General features: G+C 36.9%; 1 protein-coding gene across 1 annotated transcript in view; it reads right to left on the bottom strand.

Moving 5' to 3' along the window:
- ABCA12 (ATP binding cassette subfamily A member 12) overlaps positions 1 to 16,768 on the bottom strand; it is a 187,779-nt gene extending 171,011 nt beyond the window's left edge. Inside the window, exons 1-2 of the mRNA XM_067740694.1 lie at positions 16,363 to 16,768; positions 4,260 to 4,353 (exon numbers count right to left, since the gene is read on the bottom strand). Coding sequence (XP_067596795.1) covers positions 4,260 to 4,353; positions 16,363 to 16,431 — 163 coding nt within the window. The 5' untranslated portion in view covers positions 16,432 to 16,768. The remainder of the gene's footprint in view (positions 1 to 4,259; positions 4,354 to 16,362) is intronic.
- Positions 16,769 to 18,255: the final 1,487 nt, after the last annotated feature.

Below are 18,255 nucleotides of genomic sequence, written 5' to 3'. Positions count from 1 at the left end.
GCGTTCACTTTTACAACCATCTTTGATCTCCGACAGTACTAACAGGTGGTACGAGGAAGACACTGGAGAGGTTGTAAACTCAAATGAGCCTTAGGATTGCCATTGTTGGCATTTGTGACCTGGAAAAACTCACTGTATGGGTTGGGGGAGGGGAGGGAACTGTGGTTAAAATCCAGGCTCAAGGACATAGTAATTATGTGAACGTTAGTAAATTACTTAACATTTCTATGCCTCAGTTTTGTTACCTTTAAAATAGGAATAGTCATATTACATAGTTCAAAGAGATGATGTAAGTCTTAACTCAGGAAATATAAGCAAAGTACTTAGCACAGTGCCTGCCGATGGTCAAGCTGTCAATAAATGTTTACTACTATTATTATTTTTATTGCATCCATGAAGACAAAATGTATGCTTTGGAAGCAAAGACGTGTCAGGAATGATGACCTTGGATTTACCAAAGCTGCTGAGTCACACGTGGATGGGTGGAATTCAGTTTAACCCTGTGATAACACAAATTTAGGTATCATTCAGTTAGCAGTTTCCCTTGCCTTCCAACAGTCCCTGTTTTCAGCTGTGGGATTGGCTGAATTTCTTATTTTCTGAGGGGGCAGGGGTATTAGAAAGTGACAGCCTCGAGACAGCCGGAGTTTAATTCAGCACATGATCATATATGTACAGTACAATTTCCATTTCAGTGATATTTTCAACCACTTAAAAAACATTGTTTCTCATTAACTTCATAAAAATGTGACTTCTCATTGGCAATACTACATGTTTGGGAGGCCACTTATTTCATTGTGGGCGGGTCTTGTAAAGTAATCATCACTGAGGAACTGCTTGCCTGCACTTTCATGGGTATGTACGTGTTGAAAGGAGACAGAAGCAACTCTCTGCACATTATAGCTTGGCTTAGCCTCAATGTGATTTGGGAGTTTGGGTTGCTTTTGTTTGCTTTTGCTCCTAAGCATAATATTTTGGCTTTTAAAGCTTGCCTCTTGACAAGCCACTGCCTGTAGAGATTACAAGCGGTTGGAACTATTTCAGACCTGGCGCGTAGGCCCATTTCTTCTCCCTGTGAACAAGAAGTATCTGGGCCTGTCTGCCAGCCTTTGGAAAGCTTTCTTTACCTGGGACTTATTATTTGCAGGGGCAAGTTAACCTAAGCTGTTGGTGGCAACACAAAAGGGAGTAAATGAAGGCAGATGATGCCAAAAGTAAGCATTTTGCTTCCGACTGGTGCTCACCATGGCAGGGACTGCAGCAGCTTCCTTACTCACCAAAAATCCAGCCTTCTCCAGGGCCCAACAGAAGGACTATGGAGGGAGTCCTTTGAGTTGCTGATTATATTTGCTCTGAATGATTTACCAGTCCTACATACCTGCCTGGCTAATCTGGGAGCAGAATGTACCCACGGGATGACAACTCCCATTCTCACCATAGCTGAGTTTCAGCTGGGGTGTAGTCTGGAGTTTCATCTTCATTTCTCTATTGCCCAACTAGTACTGAAGAAGTCACTGAAGTCCAAAAAGGATTTTTACTCTGTTAAGCAGGATCTGATTTCTGTGATACTAGAACTACAATGATGCATGCAGAATTTGTCAAACAGGGGCAGCATTCCACATTAAAAAATAATATTTAGGATAAGTCTGATACCTACATCAGAATCCACTTCTTCCCCATATTTTTTTATTTCATGATAGAGACAGGGAAGGAGTTTATATTCCTAATTTCTAATTTTTAGTCTACTTTTGCAAAACCTAAATAATGAAACATGAAAAATTAGTGCTGACTACTGGATGTAAGAAATGTGAGCCTATGAGCTTAAAACCAGATTCTGGAGCCAGACTGTCTGGGTTCAAATACTGACACCACCACTTATTAACTGTGCAACCTTGAATGAGTTACTTAACCTCTCTGTGCCTTGGTTTTCTTGACGGTGAAATAAGGAACACAGCCATTACATAGTATGAGATCAAGAAATATTTATCATGATTATTATCAGCTCATTTGAATCTTCCAGTATAATAGATGTGGGAAACAAAGAAAAACAACAATCTAAAAAAACAGAATTAAAAAACCTAAATCCAAACTATCATTTTGAAGTTATTCTCTCTCTACCACAAGAAAGAAAAAAAAAGTAACTGCATCTATACTAGTTTTAGATTCTCTACATTACTCTACAGAATAGTACCTCCAATTATAAAATTACATTTTGTACTCTACTGATTATAGGATGAGTTAAAATCTTGGACATACTTTGTATTTGGCTCTATGTGTAAGAGGGTAAGATATGACACAAATCTCATGGACAAAGAATAAATAAAGGTGGTTTCCAATACCTTTCTCTCTTATCCCACATGATTGAATTTTGGCAAATTAAAATCTCCTTGGGTCCCAGTGTTCTCATCTGTAAAGTGAGAGGGTCCCTTTCAGTTCTAATAACAAACCAATAAACTATTTTCTAGACTGAGTCTTACACGGTCTGAGAGACTAGCAAAAATACTTTCAATGTTTGAACTTTTCTATAATTTTGTTCCCTCCTACCCACAAACATAATATATTCTAAGCTAATTATAACTAGAGTATGATAATAGGTTCACAGTAAAAAATGGTTATTCATTTCCTTTTGGATAGTGTGTTTTGCAGAGCCTTTTATTTGGTCTGTGAAGCACTTGTCACATGGCTTTTCCAAGTTTTTCTTTATAATTTAGTGGGATTATAAGAGCTCTCCATGATTTTCCCCATGAATCTCTAAATCCTACAGGGTAACATCAACTGGTTTAAGACTACTCACTCACACACCTTATATTTTTCTCTTAGAAGTTTTAGAAAAGGAACTTTATATAACTGAAAAATCCTTAAGAACAAGAAATTGGTGAAAATAAGTTGTTGAAAGGAGCTAACAAACTCCTATTACTATCGCTAGCAAATTGATAATTAGCATCTTTAACTAGAGTAGTTCAAAGAGTATTTGTCCTTATGTGCTGAATGCATTATTTCTGAAGTCCATGTTATTTAAGATATACAAGAATACATAAATTCCAACAGTATACAATGGAATTAATCTGTTATAATAAAGAACTAATATACACACAATATGAAGAGAACAAAATTATGCTGTTTTTATAAACAACCTAATAAAATCTCATCAATAACTCTACATAATCACTTGTGCAAAAGTCCTTTAGAAATGATAAGGTGCAATTCAAATGTAAGGAATTATTTGTTCTAGCACCAAGAGTTTAAATGCTTCACACTAACTGAATTGATACTTTCTTTTGAATTATCATATTGTGTGTAATTCAAGTAGATTCCACCATGGCTCTCACCTTACTTCTTAGGGCTGGGTGATTGAAAAGCACTGTGCTTACTTTAAAATGTCACTAGCTCATTATTCTCTTTACAAATAATTCGGCATAGTGCTCTTTTATTTGGTGGATTACCATAATTTATCTGAAATACAATTTGAGTTTTCAGAAATCTGATTTACAGGAAGCTTTTTAGGAGATGGCTGCTTTGTGAAACATGAAACATCTGACCTGACTTTACTCCTCTCCTAAGAAAACTGACTCCGAAGTTTAAAAACAAAAGCAAAAACAACACTGGTCACATCATTGGGGTTAAAAGGCTCATCCTGCTCAGTTTTGAAGACTTTTCTGAGTCTCTTCTGCATTTCCATCCTGGATCCAAAAGAAATCACGAACTGAGTGGGCATTGTGCCCATTTTATAACTTGGTAATGACTAAATGTAACTGAAACAACACTAATTGGAAAATAATCTTCTTTTAAACTAAATGTTTTGATACATTGCACCATTCATGAATTAGCCCTGAAGAAAGATGAGATTTTTATAGTACTCTGGATTTCATTTGTTCAGTTGATCAAATTCCACTCTATGGCTTCTGCTATGATACAAGAGAAAAGGATGATCTAAGTTTGAGATGGCTGCTTGTTTGCGGTGTACACACTATGGTGGGATTTATGAGATGAACACTAAATGAGTTAAAATTTTATAGTTAAAGATTAAAATATATTCTTGCTCCTACATACTTTATATTTTTCTAGATAAATATTACAGGCTCAACTTCTCACTGATTCAAAAGACTGGGGAAAAGACATACTAAGCATTTATACAAACACTTCCAAGTGGGAACGCTACTCAGAAAAATAAATTTTACAATAAAACACTGAAGTGGTAGCAAAATAAATTTTAACTAGAATCCAAAAGTTAGGGAAATAAACAAATCTCATTTACTTACAAGTTGCCTTTGGCTTTGGAGGAAATTTGGTCCGGGTAACAGCCAAAATTAAGAAAATAGTAACTGGCCATAAAATCAAGACAAGTGTCCAAAGCTGCAAAGTAATGATAGAAAAAAAAATGTTAATTATATTGCTAAACCAAAACACCTGACAAGAAGTACATTATACTATAAAATTCCAACACAAGCCAGACATTTGCCTGAAAATATTATTAATAAGAAAGGAATGAGAGAGTTTTAAAAATGCAAGAAACCCTGAAATAAACACAAGAAGGATTTTTCCAGGTTTAAAATCTTAAAATAACCTTCTGAAGCCCCCTGTCCAGTCACCTTTCATGACTGTCCCAAGAAGGATGCTCTTCAGATTCAAGTATGATCAGGAACTTCCTAACTTGAAAATCTTTTAGAGCTTCCCAGTTGTTTGTTGGATAAGGCTCAACATGCTAAACAGGGCATATAAAACCCAACCTAATTTCAACCAAGATGTATCTTACCACTTCCAATATTAGCATTCTACGCTCAGGCATAAAGATTAGTGTGTGACATTGGCTAATGGCTCAATAAACATTGTTGAACAAATGAATGAATGAATGGTTGAGTCAACAAGTAAAAGAGTAAACAGAAACTTAAAGTTCTATGCAACCCCCTCCAAACCACTATAAATAGTATCTTGTTTCTGCTTCTATTATAGGACTTATACTCTTTTTGTCAATATATCTTTTTTTTGGCTTGGCTCATGAAATAAACTGGTAATTCTTTTATGGCAAGAACAGTGTCTAATTCATCCCTGAATTTCCACTGGTATAGAATAGAGGTTCGATAAATGTATATTATATTGAAATTTCTATTAGAGAATTTCACTGTAAGACACTTCAGGAGTGGCTTTCCTCCCCATGTAAACATGATGCAGTTCATAAGACACTATCTGCTTCATATTTTACATACCTATAAAATTGGTTCCATAGCAGTGAAAAACATGTATTCACAAGAACATTAACTGTGCCTATAGTTAAACTATGTTTCTATCTGATTATGCAGTCAGACTTGTTCTCATTCTTCCCCCATTTTGCAGAGACGATTTGCTTCTGCCAAATCTCAAACTACTGCCTGGGGCTCTTCAATTCTCCAAAACAATCTAGACCCATTCAACTATTGATCCTTAAGTAACTCCCAACCTAAATTTTCCATGAAAATCTCCATGTGTCTCTATCAGCACTGATCTCCTTGCTGGCAGATCTGTCACGAAATTCTTAGAACTTTGGGTTTAAGGGCAAGTTTTAGAAAATGGAGGAAGCTGACTGTCGATCTGGGGAATCCTAAGGTACTCAGTTTAACCACAGCTTAAAAGCTCCCAGACAGGCTCAACAGCCTAATCTATAGAAGCACTTCTCAAGCATTAATGTGCGTACCACATCACCTAAGGATCTTGTAAGCACATAGATTCAGATTCAGTAGACCTGTGGCTGGCTGGAGGTACTGTATCTCTTTCTAACAAGCTCCAGGTAGGTGAGCTGATGCTTCTGTCCATGGTCCACACATGGAATAGAGGAATTCTAAATGCACACCACCCTACCTAACTAGCAGGACTGTTTACAGTCTTGGAATATTTTTGTTGGAAATTTCCTTTGAGATCATCTAATGCACAGAATTCTGGGCATTTCTAAACTTGGACAGGAAAAAAAGATCACATTTTTATTTTCTCCAGCTTATGACTCTTTGGTATTTCCATTAATGATGAATATAGGCTAGGAACCACAATGGTATTAGAAGTACCTGTGACTTTGTCACCAATAGAAACCACAGATATTTTCAAATCATATTAGTGTCGTTGCAGATACCTCAAAGTGCTGTTTATACTCATCACAGCATTAAAATTATAGTAGTCATGGATTCACCTTTATTTATTTATTTAATGATAGAATAAACATGCATTACCGTATCATAAACTTGCTTTTCGATACCTTAATAACTGAATTTCAATATAATTCGTTTTATTTGTAATTGTATTTATTTCACTGATTTAAGAACATTATTCTTAGAAGGGCCATAAGCTTCACCAGGCTGTCAAAGACATCCAGAGCACAGAAGAGGCTAAGAAGCCTTGATCTGATCCAACTCCCTTTTTTATTCTCTGGGTTGCAGAGAGTTAGCATAACTTATCCAAAGTTACATACCCAGTTGGAAAGCAGAGCAGGGGACAAGGATGTGAACACCAAGATACTAAGATAGCATTAAAAAAAATCATGCTGCTCCGAGGAATACGAAAGTATTACAGAAAGTGTATTGGAAAAACATGCATGTTATGAAAATATAAGATGTGTTATTATTCTAGCCTAATGTCTGATATATTTGAAAATTAGAGTCTATTCTTCGAAGATCCTATATACAAGGTACAATTTTTATTCTATGTGACTCATTTGAAATGTAGACTATAAGGAATTAAGGTTAAAAATATTTAATGTTTGTGGATTTATTGGTTTTATATTTGAAGCCATAGTTATCCTTTTAAAAATGTATTCATCTGAGTAGGTTCAGTGCCCCATAGCTACTTTTAGGAACATCTATTCATTTTCCATAGCAACCTCATGAGAATTCAGCGAGCAACTGAGATCAGTTACACCAACACAAATGTACATTTGCATTCAAATAAAGAACATATGTCATGGGATATCTTTAAGTTATCTTTTGGTTGATATAATTTTATGGTTTCATGCGGATGTTTTGGTAATTTTGAAATTAGTTTTAGACGTGATTTAGATCCAAACAAAAGTGCAGTATCAGAGTAGTTTAAGGCACGCTGTTTTAGGTAAAATCCACCGCAAGCCCATAAACAATCTATTATCACAAGATTTCCCCCAGGATTTTAGGTCAAAGAGGTTTGGAGAACATTTCTGCATGCAGCACTTTAGAAGGATAATAAATCCAAAGCCCTCCACACTGTGATCTCAGGAACGTTAAGGTTGACAAGTTAATCACAAAAGCAAGAAATAACATTTAAATTTTCATAGCAGCAGGATTGCTCTCAACACCATTCTAAATATTATCATAAACAACCTAGAAGCGAATGCAATGTCAAGGATCCAAATATTAAACCGATGAGCCATGACTTTTTTTGTCTGTTTGGAGAAAAGGCTAAAATATTGATTCTATATATACAGACATTGGGGGCTACTTGAAAACTTTGGGAAAAATAGTTTTTAAGAGTTTCATATTTTTGCTAATATTTTAATTATCTCAACGTGCCTCTATACCTCACTTGCATTCCATACTCCCTGAATTCTTGACATCTAAGGGCATATGCACACTGAGTAATTTACAATTCCTTAGTGGGCCATGGCATTTGTCTCTTTTTATTTCTCCAGAGTTTATTTGCTATTGAGATGTCCCCTTCTGTTCACTTTCTCTTCACTTTCCCCTTTCTGAAAAATTCAGTGCCCAAAATCCCTTAGGTGGGGCAGCAAGGTAAGTTCACATTAGGACTCGGGGCACCACAGTGACACAGTGAGGGAGGTGGGTCCTTAGCAAGGTGAAGAGGATATCCACAGTGCAGCAGCCAGACATGGGGTGTCAGGACCCAAGTCGGGTAAGGAGGCTGTCTGTGCAGGGCAAGGAGCAGGTGATTGGTTTCATATGGGAAGGTTGATTAAAAGTAAACATATCCTACGTTGGAGGAGCCTGGCTTTTCACTATCCATCAGAGAAATTATAAACATGATAAAGGGCGAAACTAGAATGAACCCCGTAGTGTTGGGTTACAATTAAAGATATGGCTCTGAACTGCTGGTTCATGAAATACAGCGATAAATGTGTGTGTATAACTTCTTTCTTTCTTTCCAGTCCCACAAGTTGTTTCTGCCTCATTGTGTACTTTCTCTGTCCCAGCCCTGAAAATACCCATTTTTTTCAAGAAACACTAGCTTCTTTTAGTGGATGAGAGCTAAGTGTGCTTGTTGCTATTAGGGGATTGCCATGTCCAAGCTTGAACAGAGCTATAGAATATATGTAGAATGTATGCAGACACAGAGATAGTTAGATACATACATACATACATACATAGAAAGAAATAGGTAGGTAGGTAGACCAACAGACAGAAGAGCACTAGATATACTGCTCAGAGAATCTCAGAGAATGATGGGGACACATCAGTAAAACACAGATACCTGCAAATGACCATAACTGAGCATCAAATCTGACCCACTGGCCAAAATTAACCATTAAAGACATTATGTTAATAAAAGAGTATATCTAACTGAATAAATTAGGAACCCATGAGTCTATGTAAATATAAATAAATGTATAAGGAAACAGATAAATTGAAAGTTTAATGAGGAATGGAATACGTAGTTGGTCTCAAAATATTTCCCCATAAAATGAGACAAACTGACATCATGCACCACCTGATGTGATGCAATATGAAGAACAGAGAATCACTTCTGTGGTCTTCCTTCCAGAGGTAAATAACCTGAGTCTCTACTAAATGAATATGCTACAAAACAACAGATACCCTACAAAACAACTGGTCTTGAATGTTCAAAATGTGTCAGGGTCATTAAAGTCAAGGAAAGACTACCAAACTGTTACAGACTGAAGGAAACTAAAGACATAAAAACTAGATACAGAACATGACTGGACTATTTTTCTGTAAGGACATGATTGGGAGAACTGGTGAATATTGAATTGGATCTAAGGATTTGATGGTGGTATTGGGTTATATTGGAGGATTTCCTTGTTTGTGAAATATGCACACTAAAGTATCTGAGGTAATGGGGCACCAATCTCAACTAGCTCTAGAAAAATATATATTTGTACTGTTCATGCAACCTCTTAAATTTGAAATTATTTTAAAATTAAAAATTTTTAAATTATTTTAAAAGTAATTCTTTTTGAAAATCCAGAACCAATTTTTAAAAGACAGCAAAAGAGGGGCTTCCCTGGTGGCGCAGTGGTTAAGAATCCACCTGCCAATGCAGGGGACACAGGTTCGAGCCCTGGTCCGGGAAGATCCCACATGCCACGGAGCAACTAAGCCTGTGTGCCACAACTACTGAGCCTGAGCTCTAGAGCCCGCAAGCCACAACCACTGAGCCCACATGCCACAACTACTGAAGCTTGCGTGCCTAGAGCCCGTGCTCCGCAACAAGAGAAGCCACGACAATGAGAAGCCCGCGCACCACAATGAAGAGTAGCCCCCGCTCACTGCAACTAGAGAAAGCCAGTGCACAGCAACGAAGACCCAACCCAGCCAAAAAATAATTAATTAATTAATTAAATCTATTTAAAAATAAAAATAAATAAAAGACAGCAAAAGAGAAGAGGACCAAGAAAAGAGATTTAAAGAAAAAAAAACCATGCTTTCTATCTAGGAACTCTATCCTGTTGCACAACGCAGGTGATAAGTTTTGGAGAATTAATGATGATGACAGGACACACTTCAGTGGCCTTGAAGTCAGTGAGGTCATCCACTCAAAATTCTAGGTTTAAATCTTAAGAAATTCCTTGAATGAAACAAATGTAAATTCACTCCAAAATTTCCATTCACTACAAGATCTGTAGTACTTTTTAACTCAGTTGAATTACCTAGTAACATTTGCCTCTGCATTTGCTGAGAACTGTTGTTTCAAATCTCTCAAAACCTTTCAAATCTAATTTTCTGAAAAATCTTGGCAGAGCACATAATTTCAACTTTAAGTCATTCACACTTCATTACTTTGTTAGAACCCTTTATTCTAATTATTGTTAGTACACCTGATTCCAGTTGTGGCCATCATTTTTATTATGTTATTTTCATTGAAAGTAAATAAGAAAATAAGATACAGGTGAACTTTAAATCAATGTATTACTATATATTTAAAAATTTGAGAAACTACTACTATTTGAATGCCTGTAAGTAGGATATTCACTCTCTAGTCTTAATCATAAATGTCCTCATTTCCTACCATCTATGCTTGTCCCATTTCACACAGTTACATTGCCTGTCTTGCCCTTACAGATATTTGAGTTTGTATCCCTTGCACTACAGTGGTTAGAAGTTAGTTATGTCTGAAATGAATAATACTGAATATCAGTACAATTTCCAGATTTCAATGGGGATTCTTCTCCTTAACTCTGAAAATAAATAAAAGTAAAATGTTTAGGATGAAGATTCTCCATTTCCCTCCATGAAACCACAGTCTTGGAGAGTCTTAAGGAAACTTACAGTTTAACATACACTATAGTAATCATTCATATAAGGCTTATACATTCATTAACACAATAAAAAATTATTGAGCACCTACTGTGTACCTGGCCCTGAGGATAGAGCAATTAAAATTTTCAGTCTTTTGAGGAAGGGAAACATGAAAAAAAATTATCACCAAATGTAATAGATAATGCTAAGATACAGGAAGTCAAGAGCGTGAAAGGAAGATAAAGCAAGGGGAGCTGAATCTAAAGCTAAAAGATGAACAACGGTCAGGCAGAAGAAAGGATATGTGTGTTGGACAGAATATGAGAAAGAAGTGGGAGTCTTTCAAGCCGGGGAAACATATGGGTAAAGACCCACAAATGGGAAAGAGGGTGGAATATTCCAGGAAAAGAAATAAGTCCAGAATGACTGGTACATGAAAAGTTAGGGAAAACATCTCTGCAATATGGTTATGCAGCCTGTACTTGAATGTTTCTGGTGACTAGAAGTTCAATATTTCACGAGACTTCTTCATTATTGGACAACTCACATTGTCCGATTTTTTTGCTCATATCAAGGTGATATCTTCCTTCCCATGACTAACATTTATTTGTCTTAGTTTGGCTTCCCCTCCGGCAGGAGAATTCTACAAGTATTCGAATAGAGATAAAATCCTCTCCTCTTGGGTACCAATGCCAGTTCCTTCACCAATTCCCTGTTAAATATGATTTCAAAATATCTTCCCCAGGGTGAATTCTTGTTGTCAAGTGGTCTTCTTAAAATTAATGTCAAAATTCAATAAAGTACTCCAAATAATAGCTAATATATGACTGCTGAGAATGTGCAAGATGCTACGTTAAACACTTAACATGCACTATCTCATTTAATATAATCACCTCATTTCCTCTTGCAGATGGGAAGTTAGAATATTAAAGAGACTAAATAAGCCTTCATTCCATAAGCCACTAAACGCTAGAGCTGATATTTGGACCCAGGGAGCCTGACTTCAGCACCTGCACAGTTAACCACTAAGTTTTGTAGCCAAACCCCTACAGAATAGATTACTAGCTCTCTTTGATTGCAATACCACACTTTTCTTAGTTCAGCCTATGACAGCATTGAAAGTCATTTAAATGTTGAGCTGTAACCTAGAATCATAACTTTTTATTACAAACCTGAAAATAAAAATCACCCAGACTTTCCTATATAAAGTATACAGTCTTTTTCTTCCTCTTCTATTCCTTCCTTTTTGCATTGTCTGTTAAGTCAAAGGTGACTGTTACTTGGTGTTAACAAGTAACAAGGTTCATATTCAGAAGTAAGAGTGTGATACTTTAGATGTGAAATAAACCTTAGTTTCACCCCCAAAACAAGGAAACAAAAGTGGCACAAGAGTTCTGTTAATTGGGCTTTCTGCTAGTGAACACTGCCGTCTACATAAATAACCCATCTAAAAACTGGGATCAAGACAATGTTCTGAAATCCATATTTATAGATTATAATACAATTTGAAGATTGGTAAACCTTCTTTGATGTTTATGAAAATAACACATTTTTATTGGGCTTTAAGCTAATTATTTCTCTATTGCTTCCACTTCCAAAACATCTTTACCTCATTTACTTTTTGCTTGACTAAACTAATAAAATGTGCATGTCTGCTATGTGCCAGGCACCTTAATGAACAAGTAGATACAAATTTTTTGAACAATTAAAAGGGCTTAAGGGAGTAAATAGTACAGATCCAGAAGAGGTAAAAGGGCCTGGAACATTTGACCATGTAGTTGAGTGACTTGTGCAACACTGAATTCATTTTAATCTGATTTAGAATTAAATTTGAAATTCGAGTTTAATTCTAAATTGTTTTAATCAAAAAATTATTTTAATGCATGGACCAACCTGTCCCAAAATTTTCAAGTTAAGTCTTCCTTTTTCTTTAGCCATTGTGGGGGAAAATTAAATGAGCAAGGTGAGGATTGGGGAGGAAGTGTCAAATTCGATCCAGTTTTAGAAGTTTATCAAGTTGTAGGAATATCTATGATAGGAAAACTAGGTCTATCATCAACTGAGCTAAAGTGTGATCCACCAGCTAAATAGTTACAACAGAAAATAAATAGATGAAGTTAATTTTCCTTCTTTAGGTCATAAGTCTGGAATTAGATTCCACTTCTATAGAGACCTGTAGTCACTTTTTGATATGCCTATTTAGAATCCATCTTCTTAATGAAAGATAAATTCTTATCTTGCACTATCTAGTCTTTAAGCCTTCAGTGCCTTTGCTGTCCCAGGACTCTGTTTCCTGTCATTAACTAGCATCTCATTAGGTGAGCCTCCCTGTTGCTAACCATCTCCGGTGGAATGTATGCTCATTTTTCCATTATATTTTAGAGTTAAATTACAAGACCAGCAGGGTAGCAACTGCATCTAATTGACTTTCTCTATTGCCTAACATTTCTGTTGGTGCCTAATGTATTTTTTTCACACTCCTCTAGTATTCATTTTTTGCAATATAACTGAGAATTGGTATTACCACTAATACTGAAAAACAGCAATATCTAAGGCCTCCTTAGCGAATATGATCTCTTTGTTGATGGGCTGAACTCTGAGCAGGGATTAGAGAATATTGGGAAAGGAAACTCAACTTAGGAGCAATAGAGAAGCAGGAGGAGGTAATGGAAAGAAGAGATCCAGTTTTGGTAGAATATAACTGTGTTTTTAAACTCACTATGTGACTCTGGACAAGTACCTTGAGTTCTCAGGGGCCCTGTTAAATCAAGGCAGTTAGATAATCTCAAAGAGTTCAGAATTCTGACATTTGATTTTACAAAAAAGAGAGAAACATTAGCTCTAAGAACAATTTTGAGGAAAGTCACCTCAAAAATTAAAAATCTTGGGCTTCCCTGGTGGCGCAGTGGTTGGGGGTCCGCCTGCTGATGCAGGGGGACTGCGGGTTCGTGCCCCGGTCCGGGAGGATCCCACGTGCCGTGGAGCAGCTGGGCCCGTGGGCCATGGCCGCTGAGCCTGCGTGTCCGGAGCCTGTGCTCCGCGGCGGGAGGGGCCGCAGCGGTGGGAGGCCCGCATACGGCAAAAAAATAAAAATCCTGCCTTCCCTTTTTTGCAGCCAAGTCAACATGTAGCTTATTCCATTGTTATTTTACTTCTTAGACAGCATAGTTGTTTAGAATAGTTTTTTCACTGTCTAGTCTAGTATATACTTTTATAATAAACTTCCTCAGTAATCCCCACTCAACTTTAATAATTTTACTGTATTTTTTTCTTGTTTTGCGTCTCCATTTATAGGTTCCTAACTTCTTCCTCTACACACTATCCTTCCTACTGCCTTGCTCTGTGATTGACTCTCTTGAAAACAAAATGGAAGAGGATGGCATGGAGGTGATACTAGCATTTTTCCTCAACATTCACTAATGACTATACATTTCCAGTGTCACACAACTTAATTTCTATTTTCCTGGGTATAAAAGTATATTTTTAAAGTGCCATATTCAGAACAATTACAAAGATAGAGATAAAAATACCTGCATTTTAAATACCTGCTTGATGGATGCCAAAGTCCAGTTCCTGTACAAAGACTCTGTCCTCTCCTCCAATTTATATACCCCTTCTTTACGTGTTCTGTCTTCTAATTTGTCTATATTTTCTCTTTTCACATTTTAAAAACATTTATCTCCTTTTAGATTTTTTAATCCTAACTTTCCAACCTCTTGATTTTCTCATTCTTCCCTCTTAAGTAACACTGGCACACATATATCCCTTCCACCTGTGTCCTCAAGTCCTCTCTTCCAGTACCAAGACATAGGATTGGCTCTAGGCAAAACTATGAGGAAATACACCTTTCTTTGCCCTCTACCTCTCCACTTAAAATTGTCTTTCCTTCTCCTTTTGGCATCACCGTTTTCCAAAGGTCTCTTCTGTCCCTCTGGTTACTCATAATGGATTCCGGTGGGCCTTCTGTAGTGCCCCAAATTCCGGACTTTTAATGATCTCACTTCCTGCAACCAAGACTGTGCTAGGTCCCATTCTCTCAAGGTGCTCTTAAGATCTGAATCATTGATGTCCCAAAATGAACTAAGAGTTCATGTATTCTCTTTCCCTAGGCAAAAGTATTATTATCAGGGGCTTTCAGGGATTTTGGTTACTTAGGAATAATATAAGTTATCATAGTGAAAACATTTTAGCATGCCTGACTTTCAGCTTCTTTAAATATGCCATGTCCAGCAGAAATTGACTAAAATGGAGAAAAACTCTAAGGTAGAAAATTGATATGCCAGCTACTTTACAGATGAGGAAGGAACTTATTAAAGTTTCTAAAGATAAAATTTCTTAATGAAAAAATTTATTCACCTGAGGGTTTATTTTTAATTTTTAGGTAAAATGGAATTGTAAGGAAAATATACCACCCTAGCATTCAGCTTATCAGCAACAGATATACGTTTTCAGTTCCTTTATTCTTTTATTTTTAACTATTGAGTTTTCAGCACTTAGGAACTTTACTGTATATAAATTTCTTTCTTTCTCCCTTCCCCTGCATTTTCTTTCACCATTACTTTGAATAAAATACGACACAGACATTGCCCCAAATCCCTCTATAATCTATTTGCCAAGTGTTTCACCATTTATAAAGCACTTTGAAATACATTAGCACATTTGGTTCTTACCACCCTATGAGACAGATATGGTAGACCAGATGCCCATTTTACAAATGGGAAAACCAGTGCTCAGAGAAATTGTGATATGCTCTTTAAGTCATGTAGCTAGTGAGGAATAGAACCAAGAAGCCAATTCTTGTCTTCTAACCACCTCCACCTACCCAGACTCTTTCCCTGCTGAATTCCACACAGAACCTACTGTGGGAAAATTATGGAAAGTTTCACTTTTGTGTTGTTTCCGATGTGTTGCTTCCGACAATGAAGTAAAAATATTAATGATTTAAAATTTTATATCCACACCCACACCCGTGTAATCACATAATGCCTTGTGATTTTAAATCCTATCCACCAAATTCACAAAGGCAAATCAACTTCTCCCTCATACTATATACATCAGAACACTTGTAAGGTGTAAGTAAGTAAGGCGTCAGGCACTGCAAGCAAACCTAGAGAGGGAGATAAGGTGTATAGATAAACTTTGGTTTCTATGATGCATATTATTTGCAAATACTTATATTATTAATTTTAGGCTGGGAATTACCTTCTAAAATGAAGTATATCGAATGTCTTTTTGGATTTCTCCAGTTTTCAAACATTCTTCTGAATATGCAACAACTCACAGAAGCCAGTTCCTTTCACAATCTCCCTGCACCCTATCTGGTGAGGATGTAATAGCTGGCTATGTAATTTAAAAAGCAAACATGAGTGTAAGAGCACACATAGAAAAAGATGTTGCAACAAGCTGAGTAGACAGATTGTAGCAGTAAAGTGACTCAATAATACTCTTGAAGCATCACACACATATTAACCTTTGTTTGGCATTTCTAGTAAATACTTTTTCTTATCAACCAACCTTTCTATTGGTTTTGGTTTTTAAGTACATTTCTCCCCCATTTATTGTAACTTTCATCTGAAACTTTTCCTCATCTCATTTTTAACAGAATTCATTAGGAAAATTTCTGAAAGCATTTTGGCCCAAAATCTAGAATTCAACACAAGTTCCAATTCAACCAGTAACAAGGTGTACCCTTTTCTTGCCCAGGCCATGTCCTGGTTTATTCTTTTAATTTCCTGAAATCAAAAGGCAGCTTTGGGGGCATGTTTAGACTCACCCCATTTAGCTGTAGGACAGATGCAGGGATGATTTCGAAATATCTCATTCCTGCTTTAGAAAATGATTTAAAACTCTTCTCCTTCTCTTTTTACCTGTCATGAACACTACATTTTAAAATTGTCTGGAGCCTTTCCCCCAGGACCCCTTCCCTTGTTTTACTCACCGGCTGCCTTTTGACGCCTAGCCAATTTTTCCAGACCAAGACGTGAAGCTGATGAAATGGAGAAGCCATCCTTCAAACGCCACGAACAAGAGAATTCCTCTCTTTTCCTCCAAACCTCAAAAGAAGAATTGGTTCCCCGTCCAACTTGCTGCGTGTCAATGGGTCAGAAGCCTTTTCATGGCATAGCCTTCCTGCGGGCTGGGGTAAGAAACCCACAGATCTTCTCTCCCTCTTGGATTTTTCCCTTGGGTTAATCCTGACCAAGGAACACTTCTCAACCAACTCTTTCTCTCAAACAAGGACCCAGACCAGGATCTTTTGGTGGCTTTTGCTTATTTTAAAATAACATCCAGTTGCTGCTTGTTGCATAAAGTTTAGACTCAAGAGAGAATGAATATCCTTCAGATACTGCCTCACGGAAAGAAAAAAAAAAAAAAGCTGAGCCCACACCTCCTACTCTCCATAAAATTAACTGCCTATCCACACCTTTGACCAGGTGTCACGTGGCCTGGACACGTCATGAGGAGTTAGGTGGGACCCTTGCCAGGCCAGTAGGACTTGTCCTATATTCTCTCGCTTTCTTCAGTACATAGTGCCTGCTCTAGCAGAGGCAGGGCACAGAGAGTGTGTTACAGACTCTGGGCCTAATGACTCTCATAACAAAGTGTCATTAAGATGTTTTAAGTCAATGAGGCCAGAGCTCAGCTGAAACACTTTGAACCTCAGCCCACCACTAGGTATACTAGAGAAGGTCTCAATATTTAGCTTAAAGTGAAGCTGAATGCTTTGATTTAGCAGGAGGTGACTATGCTTGCTTCTATCACAATTTAGATTACAAAAAATGCAGAAAATAAAAGGTAGGCTGTGACAGAAATGATATACAATGGATACCCTCATTTGGGGTCCAGGGATTCACGTGTCTATTACATGACACGTTGTTTCACACATTACATGTGTCTATTACAGCCATGTTGTTTCAGGCTTTTATGGTTAAAGGAGACATAGGTTGACCCAGGATATTTCTGAGTATATGATATAACAGAGTTCTACTGCACTTGAAATCTCTAAATCAGCAGAAGAAATCTATTGTAGATTAAGGAAAAAGAAAAAGGCTTATGCTTGAATTATTCAAGGTACTTTATAATTAAGTAATTTTAATGTGATTTAAGGGTATACATGATCCAGCAAGTCTGGAATAAAGGCTTTTAGGAATAACCTTGCTTAAACACCTTAATGACAACCCATTCCCTCTGATTTTCAATGCCTACACAGTCTAGCTCCAGCCAATTTTCCAGTCTCATCAACAGTCTATCATAAATGTGCGGCCACCTGCCGAACTGGCATGTATTACAATATGCGATGTAACCTCTGCTTCCTGGCCCCTGGCTTGCTTATGCTAACTCCTCTACCTTGAATACATGCCTCCCTCTCAAAGCACCTACCTCTCAAAACTGTCCCCAAATTGACATCTTCCATGAAGCCTTTTTAGATATACCCCTGTGTGTGTGTGTATATATATATATATATATATATATATATATATATATCTCCCATCTCCTGTCTTTGAATCCAGTATAGTTTTTTGTTTATATTTCTGTCAAGGAACTTGCATTTTTGCCTTATTGTGCCCCACTCCTGACTGTAGATTGGGATGTTATTGACAGATACCTTAGGATTTCCCCTTGAGGGAAGAAAGAAAAATTTGGCAACCAGAAATATGCTGCACCCAGGACATAGAGTTGATGAAAAATAAATTTTTAAGCAAAAACTAAACTGAGCAGCAAATAAAGAGAGTCAGAGTTAGAACAATACAATCCATGAAGGAACACATTTACCAGTAAGCTGTTTACAGATGTTATTCTTATAGTTGTACCGAGAAGTTAAATCACTCCA

This window comes from Pseudorca crassidens, chromosome 6, assembly GCF_039906515.1.
Source record: "Pseudorca crassidens isolate mPseCra1 chromosome 6, mPseCra1.hap1, whole genome shotgun sequence".
Lineage (NCBI taxonomy): Eukaryota > Metazoa > Chordata > Mammalia > Artiodactyla > Delphinidae > Pseudorca > Pseudorca crassidens.
Note: the sequence above shows the minus strand (reverse complement) of the source record. Positions and strands in the feature narration are given on the sequence as shown.